This window comes from Panthera uncia (genome assembly GCF_023721935.1).
Source record: "Panthera uncia isolate 11264 chromosome A3 unlocalized genomic scaffold, Puncia_PCG_1.0 HiC_scaffold_11, whole genome shotgun sequence".
Classification (NCBI taxonomy): Eukaryota; Metazoa; Chordata; class Mammalia; order Carnivora; family Felidae; genus Panthera; species Panthera uncia.
The window spans coordinates 27,009,532-27,029,183 of record NW_026057578.1 but is presented as its reverse complement, the minus strand read 5'-3'; the positions used below and the strand labels follow the sequence as shown (position 1 = coordinate 27,029,183).

At 40.4% G+C, this 19,652-nt stretch overlaps 1 protein-coding gene across 6 annotated transcripts in view; it reads left to right on the top strand.

The window, feature by feature from the left end:
- CSNK2A1 (casein kinase 2 alpha 1) overlaps positions 1-19,652 on the top strand; it is a 51,569-nt gene that overhangs the window by 26,081 nt on the left and 5,836 nt on the right. For 3 of the 6 annotated variants that reach the window (XM_049650996.1, XM_049651002.1, XM_049650998.1), the window contains 9 exons: positions 1,820-1,931; positions 7,722-7,823; positions 8,337-8,387; positions 9,739-9,798; positions 11,279-11,362; positions 15,611-15,721; positions 16,646-16,747; positions 18,374-18,474; positions 19,242-19,390. In XM_049650996.1, coding sequence (XP_049506953.1) covers positions 1,820-1,931; positions 7,722-7,823; positions 8,337-8,387; positions 9,739-9,798; positions 11,279-11,362; positions 15,611-15,721; positions 16,646-16,747; positions 18,374-18,474; positions 19,242-19,390 — 872 coding nt within the window. The other 3 variants (XM_049651000.1, XM_049650999.1, XM_049651001.1) reach the window with 3 other exon arrangements.

The following is a 19,652-nucleotide window of genomic DNA, read 5'->3' as shown; positions in this document are numbered from 1 at the left end:
CTTACCATTTAAAAATTACTTCTGTCTCTTATTCTTTCCTTGGACTTACATATTCTGGATAAAAGGCTGGTAACAAAGAGTTACATGTCAGCTTGTCTCACCTAAGGGCTTTGTAGTTAGGTGAGAATTAATACTTGAGAGATTTTAAAAACCATACTCTTACGTAAAGTATTTTTGAGGTCAGAGAATGTTGTCCCATGATGATACTGAAGGATGAAACAGTTCTCCAGAAAGATGTCCTCTTTCTGATAGAAACAAAATTAAACCCTTATCAGCGTTTACTCTTACCATGAAGCAAGCCATGTGTAACGTGGATTTAAGCCCCAATTCCATTTTGAACAGTTGCAGTCTACCTCCGTAGTTGTGTTTGCCCCTATTCTCTCTGCAGTCTCATTTGGATGTTTGTATCTCTTGTCCCAACATGTAGGTATTTAATTGATCAGGTCATACTAACTGTGATAAAAGCATTTTGACATCCAGTGCAAAAGAAAGCAATTTGGAAATGCATAAAGCAGTAGCTCCCACATGCTACATTTTATATCTATTCACATGTGATGTATATAACCTGTAAGTGGTTAAAGATAGTCTCCCAATATTGACACAAGGGGGTATGTAATCCTGATTGGGCCGTGATTCTTAAAAGTAAATGCATTGCCTCTGCACAAGGAGTTACAGTGTGCTTCATAGATACCATCAAGAACCAGTGGTACAATATCAATAAATGTTGTTATTGATAACCTAACAATTCCTCACTTGTCACAGGCTTCAAATTCTAGGAATACTTGTGTTTTGCTAACAAAATTTGAACCACTGTCTTTGAATTGAGTGCTTTGCACTTAGTTCTGCTTAAATAACACTAAACAGCCCTTCCGAGGTTTGGCATGGCACTCTTGGCTCACATACATTTGTTTTCTGTGTCTGCCACAGGAGAACTCCACCAGAATTAAGAGCCTCCTCCCCCAGACCTGCCTTAATACAGTGTCCGTTGTCCTTAGTACCATCTGCCTTGTCTGTTCATTTCACTTTCTTTTTGGCTGCTTGAGGACAATGGATGGCTAATTTGTTACATGTTGGATTTTCAGTGCCCCCAGCAGGAGTAAATAGAATTTTGACTTACTCTTTAAAGCAAAGTCATCTAAACTGTAATCAGAGGCAGGGATAAAATGTTGGCCTTTCCCTTATTTTTTACCTCTGATGTTGCTAGTGGTCATGGAATATGGGTAAAAATAGAGGAAGAGGCCCCTAACTATGATTCATGATCTGTAGTGTGATTTGCAAACTTTTTACATGGACTGTCCTCAGAGTTTGCCTTGGAGGGCAAGTGGGTAGTCAAGCCTATATGTTTGAAAGCCACTTACCTGCAAAAAGGTCCATGAAAAATCTGCTTCTAATGTGTGGCTGAATTGAAATATTCTTACAACATGAATTGACTTCCTGCTAGGTGCCGACACCGGGCCAAGGCACGAGAGGCCAGAGGTATATAAAAATTATCCTCCAAGGGAAAGCTGTCTGTTGTTGGATATAAATACATAACAAATCCTAATATAAGGTAGCTATGTGTGGCATGCCAGTAGAAATGTAAACAGTGTGGGATTTGAAAAAATAATTGAAAGACTTAAACTTTTCTAATTCTAGGATTTAGAACACACATTTTTAATTAATGGCCCGATTTTTAAAATACAGAGAAACCAATTTGGGAATTATTGGAAATGCCTTTTATTTCTTTTACTCCTACTGGTAGTAGAGTTTTTAAAGTTAATTAGTGCCTTATAGTTTGAACTTTTAAAATCATTGTGACTTTGACTTTTTTTGTTCACAGTAATCAAGATGACTACCAACTCGTTCGAAAATTAGGCCGGGGTAAATACAGTGAAGTATTTGAAGCCATCAACATCACAAATAATGAAAAAGTTGTTGTTAAAATTCTCAAGGTGAGTATAAGAAGAAAGAGATTATAATTTCAGGAGTATTTGGGATTTAGATTTTTAAATAATAGTGATACCTTTTTTTTAAAGTAGTGTTTGAAAAGGTTTTTGTAATGCTTTAACACTTTTATACTGTATTCTCTGAAGTTGATAGACGAGGTTATCTGTTGTTGTTGTGAAAGAGGGCTCAAGTGAGCAAGAGGCAGAGAGGGAGAGAAAGAAGTGGGGCTCTCCCGAAGCGGGATTCGAACTCACTAACTGTGAGATCATGACCTGACCTGAAGTCAGGTGCTTAACCAACTGAGCCACCCAGGCGCCCAGAAGAGGTTGTCTTTATTTGACAGATCAGGAAATTGAAGCAAAAGAAGCAATTTGGCTCAAGTCATACAGCTCAGCGAGATTGTGGCAGAGGAAGGGAGTAAAGGTTCAATCTTCTCTCTCCTAGGTCTTGCCTAATACTGATTTCCTATATTTTCAGTTATATTCCATCCTTTTGTTTTCAGTAAGTTGTTACCTTTTCTGTGTGAGGCTAAGGAGTCCAAACGCAGGCCTTTAAATGGCAGGCAGTTGCCGTCTGCGCAGCTAGTGTGATGTAAGTGCCTGCGACGGGCACTGCTGTGTGTGCTCCAGCTCCGGCTGGTAATAACTTCGCAGTAGTGGAGGTCCAGTGTTGCTTGATACTCTTCTCCAAAAAGGAAATAAAAATTTGTATTTATACACGAATTCCCCTGATTTTTAAATGTTGGCTCAAGAGTTTTTAAAAACACTACAGGAGTGCCTGGGTGGCTCAGTCGGTTAAGCATCTGACTCTTGATATTGGCTCAGGTCATGATCTCTTGGTCCGTGAGGTCGAGCTGACAGCACTGAGCCTGCTCGTTATTCTCTCTCTCCCTCTCTCTCTGCCCCTCCCCCACTTGCTCTTTTCCATTCTAAAATAAATACATAAACAAATACATACATACACACACTGTGTAAGCCAGGTTTGGCCAGGGGGCTACCAACATGCAACTTGGAAGTTACTTACGACTGTACTGTGCACTGTCATATGCCAGGAACTTAGCATATAGTTCCTTGCTATAGGAACTTTCCCATATTTGATACTGAGAAGCAAAGGTTCCCAGACTTCATCAATTTATAGCCACCCATATTGAGTCAGTAACTTTTAAGTAGTTAAGTCCAAAAAACAAAAAAATGTTTAACTTGGGTGCCATTTCAAACGTTATACACTGGGGCACCTGGATGGTTCAGTCATTTAAGTGTCCAACTCTTGATTTCGGCTCAGGTTATGGTTTCACAGTTCATGAGATCAAGCCCCAAGTTAGGCTCTGCACTGACAGCACAGAGCCTGCTTGGGATTCTCTCCCTCTCTCTCACTCGAGCACATGTGCACACCCTGACTCGCTCGCTCTCCCTCTCTGTAAGTAAATAAATAACTTCATAAAAATTTTAAAAACTAAACTGTTATACACAGAAATTGAAAGACAATATAATTTATTTTATGCTTATATGACCATAATTGATGAGCTTTGGGATATATACATCTGTTGATCACTGCACAGCTTCTCGAATGTTGGAATCATTTGGACACTAATAGACTCATTTCCTTTTCAACATTGGTTTTTGTGTAGTACTTACTTTTTGTCACAGGAAGGGCTGAAAACCCAGCTTTGCAAAAATACACCATCAAAAGGAATGTAGTGCAATCTAATGTTGAAACTAAGAACAACCTCAGGTTGGTAGTATACTCCTTCCCTGGCGGATTTGGATATTAATTGATATCTCCCTCAAAACTTAAAAATCTCACAGAACCCCTATGAATTTGTGGGGGATGCCTTGGCATACCTTTTGGGAACCAGAAAGTTTATCTGTCTTATATGTCACATGTAGGAACAGAACTAAGCCCTAAATTAGAACATGTGGATTCTAACCCAAACTCTAAAAGTAATTAACCTTGGTAATCCTTTTAATCTAAGATGTTTTGTTCATCTGTGCAAATGAGATAATCTTGCTTTCTCTGTCTTTCTCAGTTGTTATGGGGATCAAATAAAAAATTATATAGAGGGTACTTGGGTGGCTCAGTAGGTTAAGTGTCCAGCTCTTGGTTTTGGCTCAGGTCATGATCTCATGGTTTGTGCATTTGAGCCCCGCATTGAGCTCTGCTGACAGTGCGGAGTCTGCTTGGGATTCTCTCTTCCCCTGTCCCTCTGCCCCTCCCCCCGTCTCAAAAATAAATAAGTAAACTTAAAAAAAAAAAAAATCTGTATATAGAAATATACTTCAGAGGTTGAAATTCTGTGTAAATTGTAGGATGATATGTATGTGGAGAGGGATATGGTAAAATAAAGTGAGGTGTTATCTAGTGTCATAAAAGGCACAAATAGTTGGTCTCACAGTTCAGAAGAAGCTGGTGGTTAGGGAAAGCTCCCAGGAGCTGTTTTCAGGCTCTGAATGGGGGGATTTGGATAGGTATGGGTGGGAGTAGAGAAGGGAAGAATCCACAAGATAAGAAAAGAGGAAGGAATAAGTGAGAGAAATCTTTCCTGTGGAAGATGTTGAGTGACCATGCATGGAAGGTGAACTTGGAAAGGAAAGTTAATTGGTGGTCAGCTGGAAAAGATAATCTCTGCATTTCCTTCAAGTCTTAAAAGGTAGCTCAGTAGGTTGGGCTTCAGACTCTTAATTTCCGCTAAGGCCATGATCTCACGGTCTTGGGATTGAGCCCTGCCTCAGGCTCCGTGGAGCCTGCTTGGGATTCTCTCTCTCCCTTTCCCTCTCCTTCTGCCTCCTCCTCTGCTCCTGTGCGTGCTCTCGCTCTTTCTTTAACAAAAAAACAAAAAAAAAAAGGTAACATGATTTTTCTCTCTTCTAGGTTGTTGGGAGTCATTGATGATTTTGAGTGAAGGGGGGTTTGGAAAGATTTTTTTTTTGTACCCCAGTCTTTTCCTAACTGTACTGTATATTTCACTGTAATTATATAGAAAGATGGTTGTAAATATAGATGAAGTTCGTTCATAAACTCTATTTAAAATTTTTGATCTCTCCTACCTATTTATTAAGACAAAATAGTTGCGTTGATCACATTAAATTAGAGTTTAAGTCACCCGCCTGGTCTATCACAAACCAGCCTTGTAAGTTCACAGATTTTAAGGATTCTGTAGGAAAAAAATTTCATTAACCAGTAGGCTTAGCTGTAAGTTTTAGCTATAAGCCTTAGCTATAGCTGGCAGTTGGAAAATAGTGATTTAGTGGAAAACAGGTGATAGATTGATGGGTTAGTCCCTGGAAAGTAGATCTCCCAGATACTCTAGCAGATCACAAAGATCTGATAGTTGAAGCAAAAAGAGGAGACTTCTCATCAGCTTGCTTCTCAGTCAGTGTACTGAGTTCTAACAGAAGCAAGGCTAAAAGCTGTGGATTGAATTAAATGTAGACCATGGGAGTCTCTATAAGTAACAGTTTCCATATATTGTCTACTTTGCATTGGGCCCTATTCTATCTGTGATATTTACATTACAACAGTTCTACAAGGCAAGTTATAAATTCAGATACATTTGGGGTGCCTGGGTGGCTCAGTTGGTTAAGCATCCAACTTTGGCTTAGGTCGTGATCTCTACGTTCGTGGGTTCGAGCCCCATGTGGGGCTCTGTGCTGACAGCTCGGAGCCTAGAACCAGCTTCAGATCTGTGTGTGTGTGTGTGTGTGTATGTGTGTGTGTGTGTGTGTGTCTCTCTCTCTCTCTCTCTCTCTGCCCCTCCCCTGCTTGCACTCTGTCTCTCTCTCTCTCAAGAAGTAAATAAACATTAAAAAAAAAAATTCAGATACATTTAAGTGCTTTTCCCAAAGCTGCATAACTACAAAGCTGGATTTTGAGGATGGTCTGTTTCCAAGACTTGCTTGTTTCTGTACCTCCTGCTTAGAACTTAAGACAAGGTTAATTTACAGTATGGTTTGGTAGTTCCTAGACCTGGATTATCAACCTAGGAAATATCTAAGAATAGCTCTCTAACTCCATTCTCAAGATTCTGATTCAGCAGATCTAAGTGGGACCTGGGAATCTGTATATTTAAGAACACAGGTAACTATTAGGGACACCTGGGTGGCTCAGTCAGTTAAACGTCTGACTCTTGATTTCGTCTCAGGTCACGATCTCCCCATTTGTGAGTTCGAGCCCCGTAATGGGCTCTGTGCTGGCAGTGTGGGGTCTCCTTGGGATTCTCTCTCCCTTTCTTTCCATCCCTCCTCTTCTTGCTCTCTTTCTCTCAAACTTTAAAAAAAAAAAAAAATCCAGGTGACTGTTGATCATGAAGTTTGGTAACCACTGATCTTGTTGATGAAGAGACAAAACATACTTAAAACAATTTCTAAGAATTCTATGCAGAATATCAATAGTCTGAGGTGACTGATGCCCTGGGAAAAACCTCATGGTCCAGTGTAGCAGATACGGGCCACGTGTGGCTTTTGAGCATTTGAAATGTGGCTAGTACAAATGGAGATATGCTGTGAGGATAAAATATAATTGATTCCAGAGGCTTAGCACAAAAAAAATATAAATTATTTATTAGAATTTTTATATTGATTTACAGGTTGAAATGATAAGATTTTGGATATATTTTGTTAAATATATTAAAATTAATGTGGTCTGTTTCTTTTTACTTTTTTAATGTGGGTACTAGAACATTTAAAATACACATGTGGCTTGTATTGTATTCCTTTTGGACTATCACTGTTTTAGACTATTTAGAAGGAAGGCTTTGTGGAGGAAGTGCAGTTGGACCAAAGCCCACCCCAGAAAAATGAAAAGGATTTCTGTACGAGAACCGATGTAGAAATGATGGGTGAGGACAAAGGCACATGGGAGATATACTCAAGGGACTCTGCAGAGTGGTCTTTTTAAAATGGACGCAGCAGCTCATTTATAGGAATATTGGTGATAAAGCTAGGCAGATATTATGGGTTGTGTCCCAGCCATATTCTGAGATATGTGCTCTTGTCGATCATTTTTACCCATAATGAAAGGCTTACAGAACTTAGGTAATTTGCCCCTAGTCACACAGCCAGCAATGAATGTAAGATTCACGTTACGTAGTCTGATTCCAAGTCCCACATTTAACCACAAAGTTATGCTACACAAAGATGATTTGGTCATCCTTGCTGTTGGTCCTGACTTCCCCTCTGTAGGGTGGGGGAAGTCGATAGACTTAAAGGAAGGAATGGAAAGAGCCCATGTTTCATCCTAATTGTCAGAGACTTTTACAAGCTATGTCTTAGTATTACTAATAACTTACAGTCCTAGTTTGTATAGTTTTAAAAAGTTAACATGCGGGGCGCCTGGGTGGTTCAGTTGGTTGAGCGACCGACTTCGGCTCAGGTCATGGTTTCACAGTTTGTGAGTTCGAGCCCCGCGTCGGACTCTGTGCTGACAGCTCAGAGCCTGAAACCTGTTTCAGATTCTGTGTCTCCCTCTCTCTCTGCCCCTTCCCCGCTCACACTCTGTCTCTCTCTCAAAATAAAATAAAAACATTAAAAAAAAATAAAAAGTTACCATGCTATGATTGATGACGAATTAAATGCTAGTTCTGCAGAGGTTTGCTCTTTGGGATGAAATCTTTTTTCTTTCAACTCAACATTTGCTGAGTCCCTGCAGAATCCCTGGCACAGGGCTAGGAGAAGGGGATTCAGAGAGGAGATGGACACATACCCTTTCCTTCAAAGAGCTCATAAGTAGCCATTTATGTATTACATTTACATGTTGAAATACTCTGAAATAATTTCACCGATGTACTTTTACCCTTTCAGCCAGTAAAGAAGAAGAAAATCAAGCGTGAAATAAAGATTTTGGAGAATTTACGAGGCGGTCCCAATATCATCACACTGGCAGACATTGTAAAAGACCCTGTGGTGAGTATGGTAGGCGCTGGCAAGGCCCACCAGGGCTGAGGTGGTGTTTGACCTGGAGCACAACTGGCCTCTTTATTTTCCCCCTCTACCGTTAAGTCCTGCTTTAAAAGTGCTTAATCAGTTATACCATTTAACTAGCTTGGGTCTTTCTTTCAAAGAGACCTCCACCCACAGACTATTTCTTATTCTTCTAGGCTAAGAGACTGATAGCACTGGAAACTGAAATGTGTTAATCCATTTTGCAAACTCAGGTCCGATGCCGATGGGCGATGGGCGCATTGTCGGGCTGCCTAGAGCCTGGTGAGACTTCAGCTCCATGTCTTCTGTTTGAAATCCATCCCAAAAATGACCTAAGTGTGGTGGTGATCAGAGTGGGGAGGGCTCGTAGCAATAGAGGGTTTCCTACTACTGAGGCAAGGACTACCAAATTCACCACGTAGTATCTGCCAACATTGTGCCTACTAAAGCTGCCAGGGCTATTGCTAATGTGTGTTTTCTTTTTCTTTCCCCTAGTCACGAACCCCTGCCTTGGTTTTTGAACACGTAAACAACACAGACTTCAAGGTATAATATATAACCAACCATTTCAAGGTGTTGGGTTTTTAGACCACATAGAAAGCCTTTTAGCAATGTTACTGTTAGAAGAGCTTCCTTCTAACATGCTTCGAAAGAGCTTTTCATCCTTACTTAAGATAGAGAATTTATCCTTATTTTAAGATAGGGAAACTCACGTAGAAGCAATGTCTACTTTCCACATCGTGGTATTTCACTCTTTTGTTTGTTTTGTGCTCTTTTTAGTTACCAATACATTTACTTCTCACCACCTTTACCATTCATTTGACACTTACTACAGATGTCAAACCTAATAAAAGCCACAGCACGTGTTCAGTCAGGATCTGGCTGTAGGGATTTCACGTTAAAACAACTGTATTCGAGAAGGAATACATTGTGTGTGTACAAGCAAGGACTGCTTATACCTTGGGATCCCTCAGAAATTCTGGGCTATAGATCTCAAAAAGGGGGTGGGTAGAGAAGCATGGTACAAACTCTGGCATAACACCGACCTCTACAACAGATCTCTGACTTCCAGCCCATCTGGTAGCCTCCTTATTTCAAACAGTTCTCAATTCGAGTACAGCAGAGGAATGTGGGCACTCTCTGGGGTTACAAGCTGTAAAGGTACTTGACTTGCCTTTTCACAGTCCTGTAGTAAGAATGTTATGTGTCAGTAAACGGGTGAATCCTGTGAACCCTTTGCTGGGAGGATGAAAAAAAGGAAAGTAAGTATTTTAGAAGCAGAATGATAACTTGAAGGAAAACTGTCAGGATATCACTAACAGCTGAATGATACATAGATTTAAAAAAAAAAATCTGCAGCTTCTTGGAACCTGGAAAGGATACACAACAGTTCAGAGTTTACTTTCAACTTGGGATGGGAATAGTTCTGTCAAATTGACAGATTTGGCAGGGAGCCATCTTGCATACCAGCTGGTGACCCATAGTGCCTATATAACTATATACATCAAAGGTGGGTTAGTTCCCTACTAAGGAAAGGTGTGTATTTGCCAAAATGCCTTATATCGGAAGGTCTGGAGGTAAATGCAAAGCAGACTAAACTTCAAATGTATGGTATCAGTGCATGTTGCATGTGTAAATTGGTACGTTCCCAACAGTGGGTTATAGCTTAAGCAATACAAGTTTAACTAAGTCTTCACTTTTGCATATAGAGTTAAATACCCAAAGTATCTCTTTTAAAAAGTAAGTTTCTGTTGGAGAAGTAGAGACTGATGAACACACATCCTGGAACGGTAGCAAACGAGCCAAGTCTTGGTTTGAATTACTACAAACAAAGATGAGAAATTGCCTTCCTATCAGCATTATTTCACGGCTTATATGTTGCATTTGTCTTTAACAGCAATTGTACCAGACGTTAACAGACTATGATATTCGATTTTACATGTATGAGATTCTGAAGGTAAGGGAACCTGGGATACTAAATATCTTTAGTTTGCTCTTCCTTTTGTTAAATGGTCCAGTTAACTGTGGAGAAGCCAGTGAATTAACTTTGGAAAGTATGTTGAAAGAAGGGGCCTCTTCATGTAAGTGTTTAGTTAGTTAATAGCATCAGAACCCTGCGCTAATGTAAGCATTATGGAATAGAGTCTAGTAGGAACATAATTTAGAATGCTTTGGAAATGGTATTTGGAAGTGAGCTGGGGCCCCTTTAAAAAATACTTGTAATCTCCATCGTACTCCTGTGAAAGTTACAATTAGATTGTCAAAACTTAACAAAAATAACTTCTGATATGCTGGCTTGTGGTATACTTTATTTTACTTAAAATTCTACAAGTAAAACAGTAAACTCCAACTCAGCCCTCAAAGGGTCATCGTCCTAAGGATTATGTAAATCTCTGCTCAAAGATTGCTGATTTAGAGTGGACTTTGATTTCTAACATGAGATCACCAATTGTCTTGCTCCTAGTAAGCATTAAGATCATCTCTATAGATGAGAAAATTGTGAAGAGGTGGCTAAAGATTCTTACTAAATGAGGGTTGCTATAAAGCCTGCATTTGAATTTTAGTAGTACCCTAAAGAGGCTATCCCAACAGAGATATTTGATCTCTCCATTGGCTCCTGCAGTATTGTGACAGGCGTGACTTCACAAAGTTAAAGGATATACTTGTCTAGCCCCGGAAACCATAGGAACCGAAGTTGCCCTTCAGGAAGGACAAGAACTTAGCCAATGACATCAGCTGGCTTAAAGGCTGGGATTAGCAAACCCCAAAGGTTATGCTACTCAGTTCACCTTAGTTTGAGATTGGACATGGTTTTCAAATCGGATTTGATGTAATAAATCAGGTACAGGACAAACAATAAAATTTTTGGCTTTGTGGGCCATAGGTTCTTTCTCACACTATCCCTGTGGTCACACAAAAGCAGCTAGAGATGATACGTAAACAAATTGGTGTGGCTGTGTTCCAATAAAACAGTCACGAAAAGAGGCAGCGGGCCGTATTTGGTCCATGGGCTGTGATCTGCCAACCTCTGTTGTGTGCTCTTAGCTGCTAGAAGATTATTGTTCTTTGAATGAGAGGTTTGTAGAACAGACCAGTTTTCTTGTTTTGAGGGGCCTGTGTTTCTGAAAATGATCCAGCCTTTGGGTAAGGGGGAGATACTGGAAGTGTTGCAATTGGTATATTCTTTCGGTGTTTTTCAACAGAAAGGATGTTGAAACAACAGTGCAGGGACAGAACTTGAAGTCCAGAGGCTAGGAGTTTTCTTGACTGTGGGATCTTGAGGAAGTCTCTGAAGAAGAGCTGTGGGAGTGATTGTCCTGTTCTTGACTCACAGGGGTTTTGTGAGGCTACAAGGAAACCTATGGTGAAAAAAGTAGAAGACTTGAAGAAAGTCACTCTTAAGCAGGCTCTTTCTTTCTTATCTGTTCCTCCTACAGGCCCTGGATTATTGTCACAGCATGGGAATTATGCACAGAGATGTGAAGCCCCATAATGTCATGATTGATCACGAGCACAGAAAGGTAAAGTGATAGACCGACAAGTCTTATTTATCAATATGATAGAGTTTAGGCACTTGATAAATGTTTGGTAAACGAATGAACTCATTAACAAATCATAATGTTGAAACCACTATCATATTCCTAAGAATGCTATCAAGAAGGAAATAGATTTGGGGCGCCTGGCTGAGTCAGTAGGTGGAGCATGCAGTTCTTGATCTCGGGGTCGTGAGTTCAAACCCCATGTTGGGTGTAGAGATTACTTTTAAGAAAGGAGGGGGACGCTTGGGTGGCTCAGTCAGTTAAGCGTCCGACTTTGGCTCAGGTCGTAAGCTCATGGTTCATGGTTTTGGTCCTCTCATGGGACTGTGTGCTGACAGCTCAGAGCCTGGAGCCTGCTTTGGATTCTGTGTCTCCCTCTCTCTCCTACCCTCCTCAGCCTGCACTCTGTCTTTCTATGTCTCAGAAAGAAATAAACATTAGAAAAACAACAACAACAGATTAGTGGGCAAAACATTAACTTTGGGCAGGGAAGCTGGCTTCTAGTTTCATTTATTAAATAATTAATCTCTTGGGAAACTCATTTACCTCCTTTTTCTTTTATAATGGGTATAATAATAATTGCTTTGCATGCCACTAGACTATTATGAGAGTCAAGTATACACGGCTGTGACATAGATAAAATATTCAGAAAATGCTGCTGCTTATTAGCAAGTGTCATGAGGCCCCCGAACTTTACAAATGCTTTTAATGAGAGCTACACTGACCACATGACTTTATAATCAGTTTTTTAAGGTGACCAAGCCCACCTTTTATAGGCAGTAATAGCTATCTGTTGTATACTTTGGGGACATAGTTGATTTATTCATTCAACTAATATTCATTTAGACTCACACTGTTTAATAAGTATTGTTCTAGAGGCTGGGGATATATGTGTGAGGCAAATAGACAAAAAAATTCTTGTCCGTAGGGAGCTTGCATTTGCAGGAGGCTGGTGGAATAGAAAGTTAATAGTGATATTACTGGAAGAGGGGCACCTGGGTGGCCCAGCTGGTGCTGACTTTGGCTCAGGTCATAATCTCACGGTTTAGTTCATGAGTTCGAGCCCTGCATCAGGCTCACTACTTGTCGGCGTAGAAACCGCTTCGGATCCTCTGTTCCCTCTGATCCTCTCTCTGCCCCTCCCCTGCTGATAGTCTCTGTGGTGATGTGGAAGAGAAATCATAAATAGGGAATCGTAAAGGGTGTTAGGGTTTTAAATAAGGTTGTAAAAGAGAAGGTTTCATTGGGAAGGTGACGCTTGAATGACATTTGGAGGGAACCAGCCATGTAATCTCAAAAACAAATGTGTCCCAGATAGAGGAAATGGCAGGTGCAAAGGCCCTGAGGCAAGAATGTGCCTGGCATGTTGGATAGATAGAGCTAGATAGAATGAACAGGGGGGAGCGAAACAAAATGAGATCAAAGAGATAGAGAACCACATCATGTAAAACCTTAAAGATCGTTGTCAGGCCTTTTCTCTGAAGATGCAGAGCTTTTTTTGCAGGGTTTGAGCAGAGGGTTGACATGCTGTCACTTAAATTTTTAAGAATTCATTACACATCTTTTAGAACAATTAAAAATAGTGACAATACCACATGCTGGCAAGGATGCAGAGAAACTCCATCTCTAATGCACTGCCAACAGGAACATGGAGTGGCCCAGCCATTTTGGAAAGTATCAGACTATTGTTTCTTAGTTTGTTCGTTTCTTTTTTTTTTTTTTTTTTTTTTTAACGTTTTTTTTTTTTTGTAAGATTGCAAGCAAGGGAGGGGCAGAGAGAGGGGGACAGAGGATCTGAAGCAGGCTCTGCACTGACAGCAACAAGCCTGATGTGGGTCTTGAACTCACAAACTGCGAGATCATGACCTGAGCCGAAGTCGGCCACTCAACCAACTGAGCCAGCCAGATGCCCCTACTTTGTTGGTTTCTTAAAAAGCTAAACATATGCTTACCAAACAGTCCAGGAATATGGCATTTATCCCAAAGAAACAAAAAACTTAGGTCCACCCAAAAACCTATATATGGACATAGCTTTATTTGTAATAGCTCAAAATGGAGAAAAACCCAAATGTCCTTCAGTGGGTGAATGGGTAATTGAACTGTGGCATTATGTGGTAGTATTACTAAGTAGTATTCTTCAGCATTAAAAAGGAAAGAACTAGGGGCTCCTGGGGCTGGCTTAGTTGGTGGAGCATGTGACTCTTGGGCTCGGGGTTGTAAGTTCAAGCCCTGTGTTAGTTGTAGAGATTATTTAAAAATAAAATCTTTTTTAAAAAAAGGAAAGAACTACTAGTAATGCACCAACTTGGTGAATCTCATCCTGAGTGAAAAAAAGCAGTCACAAAAAGTTACATTAATGGGTCCATTTTCAAAATGACAAAATTGGAGCTTGAAAACAGGGGTTGCACCAGGGGTTAGGAAGTGAGGAGAAGGGATAGCACAAGGGATATATGTGGTGATTAAACAGGTCAAGGTCTTCTGGAAGTTACCTGAATCTACATGTGATAAAATTGCAAGAACTACACACAAATGCATGTATATCAAACTGAAAAATAAGATCTTCCTGAATCATAATCATTTTTAAATGAAAAGCTTTTGGTCTTTCAAAAGTAGAGAATAGAGGCGCAGGGCAAGAGTGAAAGCAGGGAGACCAGTTAGGAAAAGAGACTGTTCCAGGAAGTCAAACAAGAGATGGTGGTGGCAGTGGATGTGATGATCACGGTCAGAATATGGTAGAGCCATTTGTCAGATGTGCTGTGAGGTGTAAGGGAAACAAGAACCCAGGGTGAAAATTTTTGGCCTGAATGACAGGATGAATAGAATTACTTTTAACTGAGAGGGGAGAGGCTGTGGGTGAAGCGGGTTTTGCAGGGAGTGTTCAGGAGGTTTTGTTTGATAGGTCTATTGGGTGGCTAAAAGAGTCAGTTGGCAGGAGGCACAGGCTGGAGAGTCTAGGGGGGGAAGGCTGAGGTGCTGTGTGTGAAGCCATAGACCAGAAATGGTCATCTGGAAGTACTTGTTGATTTAAAAAAAAAAAAAAAAAAAAAAAAAAAAGGTCAAGGAGAGCTCTGAGGCACTAATGTTAAGGGGTTAAAAAGAAAAAGCGTAAAAAGGTTATGCTTTCTTTTGTGCTTTTTATTACATTTCCACTCATTGCTGATACAAGGTAAACGCTGTACCTAGTTAACAGTGAACTTACATGGACAGGCCCAGAGTGATCGGCATTACTCAGGCCCTACTGCTTATACTTGAGATCATGGTCATGCTTTGCACAGTGAGCAAATAAGCTTGCCTCTTGGGCTTGCCTACTGCTTTTTCCATTTTGAGGATACAGTTTGGTCAGAATTGTTTGTGTGGCTTTTCCCTTACTTCGTTCACTCAGCAAATATTTTTTATTTTTCTTTTGTGTACTGGGCATTATGTTGCATTCTAAAAATTGCAGAAATGAATTACACAGTCTCTTCCCTTAAGGAGCTTACAGTGCATATTGAAAAAGAAAGAGAGAAAATGAATATACAGTAAAGAGTTGTAGGTTCTATTAAAGAAATATATTTGGGGTTCAGGGGACTAAAGGCATGGGTTAGTTCTACTTGGATAATTAGAAAAGACTTCATTGAAGGGCTAACTTAAATATCTCAAAAAATAGGGATATGTTCAGTAGGAGTCTAGGTTGGATAGCAGAAGACATTCTAGTCAGAAGAGCAGTTTGAGAAATTGTGCAGAAATGCAGAATAGATGGTGTTTTTCGGAAACTAGAAGTCTCACTGGAGCACAGGAACTAGATCATGGAGAACCCTGTATGCCAAGCCAAGAAGTTTGATTTTCATTCTAAATGCTGTAAATAGGTAGTCACTGGAAAGGTTTCAGTAGTGACATGGCTGGTATTTTTAAGAGTATTCTTTTTTTCCCCCAATTTATTTATTTATTTATTATTATTTAACGTTTATTTATTATTGAGAGACAGAGAGAGACAGAGCATGAGCATGGGAGGGCCAGAGAGAGGAGGAGACATAGAATCCGAAGCTGGCTCCAGGCTCTGAGCTGTCAGCACAGAGCCCAACGTGGGGCTCAGACCCACCAACTGCGAGATTATGACCTGAGCCAAGTCGGACGCTTAACCGACTGAGCCACACAGGCGCCCCTTTTAAGAGTATTCTGATGGCAGTGTGTGGGGTAGCATGAAAGATAAAATTGCTCATGATTTATTCTTCCCTTTTTTTTTTATTTCAGCTACGACTAATAGACTGGGGTTTGGCTGAGTTTTACCATCCTGGCCAAGAATACAATGTCAGAGTTGCTTCCCGATACTTCAAAGGTCCCGAGCTACTTGTAGACTATCAGGTGAGAAGAGAAAGGCAGATAAAATTTCGGTCCTGTGTTTTGCACATAATTTGTAAAAATGTCGTTTTGTGCATTTGAGTAGGCCATTTATGCACATACATGGCTGTCCCTTTTATATGAATGTAAAACATGAGTCACTTCAGTTCATCCATCATAACTTGTTCTTATTTTCATAACGTCAGGAGAATATGAATAGATCTGCATTTGATCCTAACTGAAGAGAAGGTACACCAGAGATACTCTTTGGAGTCAAATTGAGAATTGTAAGGTTTAACCAACCTTAAAATAAACTCAAAAATGTTCTCTTGTGATTTTCCTAAATTGTATTTTAAAGACCTTCCCCTTGACCAAAAAAGAACAAAAGCCCTCTTTCTCCTCACAGGAACAAAATCCTTGGGAGTACCTTTCATGCCCGCTCCTCGCAGGTGTTTTTATCAGACACATTGAGAAGTTCAGACTCTGTCCTAGAAATGGCTTTTCTGGGATCTTGAAGCTATAATGCAGAGCCCAAAACACATTTTATGCATAAAAATATTCTTCACAACATTGTTTATAATGGTGATGAAAAACAAAACACTATCTAATTATAGGAGAAATTAAAGATTAAATTCTGAAACATTTATGCACTAAAATAATGCTACACATTAAAAGGTTTCCATGGCCTGTAACAGTTTGGGACCTTCTTAGGTAAGTGAAAAGAGTACATTCCAAATAGTATACAGATTGTTTTGAAACGGGGGTGGGGCGGGTATATAGAAAAAAGACTGAAAAGAAATACATGAAGGTGTTAACTGGTTTTTGGACTTTTGGACTTTGGGTCAGTGGAGTGATATATATTTTTAATAGTAAAGCAGTATTTTATTTTGAATTGCAAGATATTTCATGTATGATAACTATATTTTTTTTTTTTTTACTTTAATGCAGATGTATGATTATAGTTTGGATATGTGGAGCTTGGGTTGTATGCTGGCAAGTATGATCTTCCGGAAGGAGCCATTTTTCCATGGACATGACAATTATGATCAGGTGATAATTTTGTTCCTATTAGGGAACTTACTGGTCTAACTTAATGATGGCTAGATCTGCCTACCCATTTAGAAACTACTGTGGATCTTGCTAAAATACGGATGACCAGCCCCCACTTGAGACTTGTTAATTCAGAATCTTCATGGGGGGGCCCTATAATATCTTCAGTTCATTGCTTATTCAGCCAAACTGACATTGATTTTCAGACTGGTGTTTTGGGAGCCTTTTGAAATCAGAGTTTTTCTCTTAGTCGTCTTAATTTGCAGTGCTTGCTTTATTGCAAAATATACGTGTAAATTTTTTATTTTTTTATTTTTATAAGTTTACTTATTTTGAGAGAAAGTGTGAGCAGGGGAGGGGCAGAGAGAGAGAGAAAATCCCAAGCGGCCTCCAGGCTATCAGCACAGAGCCCGACACAGGACTCGAACTCATAAACCATGAGATTGTGACCTAAGCCGAAACCAAGAGTCAGATGCTTAACCGAATGAGCCACCCAGGTGCCCCTGAAAATTATTTTATAAAACATATACAGTTAAAAGAATACTGGTTTAAGAAATAAAACATTACCTTAGAATCTCCTAGTGTAAGCTTTCATTAAAGAGTTGTTTCCCCCAACATGTTGGGAATGTTTCCTCCAACGTGTTGGGTTTTATATGTAGTGTTTCTGTGATCCTTTTGTCTCTTTATACGGATTAAGTTGATGTTTGTAGATGATGTTTTTTATACTAGCTTCACTTTCCCATAAAGAACAAGGGGCCATTTCTTTCAAAAGAACCTGGAATGATTCTAGGACATTGTGGAAGGTACTGTTGCCTTATTTGAGCACAATGACCATTTTTAATGAGTCAAAGAATACCACCTGAATTCAGTTAAAAATCAGTAACCCTATTCTCAGGACCATGCAGTCCAAGCAGTACAGAAAAAAAGAATAGTCACTTCTCTCAAATAGTTCATAGTCTATCCAGTAAGGGAACTGAACATATAAGGAAATAAGTTACAGTCATAAATGTCAGAGTAGAATCATAGACCAGGTACAAAAAGGCAGTTGTGGTGGGAGAGTGGTCTGAATGTACAAGAGCAGCTTCCCAGAAGAAGGGACATCTTCAGTTGGGCTGTGAAGCAGGACAGTGCTTGATCAAGGAGACATTTCAAGGGGAAGGAAGCAGGTTATAAGACCATTTGTTCGGGTGCCTGGGTGGCTGAGTCGTTAAGTGTCCGACTTCAGCTCCGGCCGTGGTCTCATGGTTTAGGAGTTCAAGCCCCACATCGGGCTCTGTGCTAACAGCTCAGAGTCTGGAGCCCGCTTCGGATTCTGTGTCTCCCTCTGTCTCTGCTCCTACCCCGTTCATGCTCTGTGTCTCTCTATCCCTCAAAAATGAATAAACGTTAAAAAATTTTTTTTTTTTTTTTTTGCTTTTTTCCTGACACCTTCACATTGAGTGATAATTTAGGGAATTTTATATGGAAATCCATTCCTGCCATGCAAAGAAATTTGAAATATATTGTTAGAAGTTAGCATTCATACCTGTAGTCATGGTGACCCCTTTCTGTTAATTCAGTTAAAGCCGGTTGATTTAATTATGTAATGTGTTTGTGGTGTGGGTTTTTGTGTCTCTTCAATCCTAGTTGGTGAGGATAGCCAAGGTTCTGGGGACAGAAGATTTATATGACTATATTGACAAATACAACATTGAATTAGATCCACGTTTCAATGATATCTTGGGCAGGTAAGTCCTAAAACAAAATAGTTACATTTTCTTTGCCAACACACTTTTCTCTGCAAGTATGTCGGTGGTCTGGCCATGCAGGGTGCTGCATGAACGGGTCTGTTGTAAAAGGATTGCACCAAATGGCCTATTTCCCAGATTCACTTACCAGGAGTTTGAGTGTGGAGATTATGGTTACAGATTCCTGTCAAGTGAATGAAATGTGTAGAGTCAAAAACCAAAATCTCTTGATTTAGCTTGTTTCTCCAAATGACAAAAGCCCTCTCTAAGGGAGAAATAGGAAAAGGAAATGCATGCTTCAAGACTGATTTGCAAACCGTGAATGCTGACAATAGGAATTAGACACAATACGAATCGATTAGCCACTTAACTGGAGGAGGTGGACTTGCCTGATGAAAAAAGGCTTCTGCTGGCCAAGTGGCAGAGATGCCAGGAATTGCTGTGGGGGTGGGAAAGAGGCCTGGTGACCCAGCCACCTGACCTCTTTACTACGCAGGACAGGGGCCCTTAATCCTATCAAGTAACCTGAATTATGTTTTGTAGAATCGTGAGGACCCAGATTTCTCTTTTCTGCAACACTGCTATTTCCAGTCTCTCCAATTAGCTTTGTTGTCTCCCTAGTGGCAGAGGGTACATGACCTACTCTCTTGAGTTCTGATCTCTCTTTGCTATTGGCTGGGCTCCTAGCCACTAAAGAAAATGTAGGAGTGAAATGTTGGGCTTCTGTGCCCCTCGGTCTATTTCTCATTCCCACTTTGGCTCTACAGACACTCCCGTAAGCGATGGGAACGCTTTGTCCACAGTGAAAACCAGCACCTTGTCAGCCCCGAGGCCTTGGATTTCTTGGACAAGCTGCTGCGATATGACCACCAGTCACGGCTTACCGCAAGAGAGGCCATGGAGCACCCCTATTTCTGTGAGTCTAACTGTCCAGTCCACAGAGCCTGTGCAGGCCCACCCAGGAGACTGTGCAAGGCAGGGGAGAATATGTGTTGTGAAGAAAGCTCTGGGCCCAACAATTGAAATCCCAGCTGCTTTTAGCTTGCCTTCAAGTTACTTGACTCACGGTGAACCTCGGTTTCTTCAGATGGGAGACAGTAATGGCAACAGTCTTGCAGAATTGTTGGGAGGACCGTGGTTGTCTCTCTCACAGGCTACTTGACCCGTGATCACTCCTA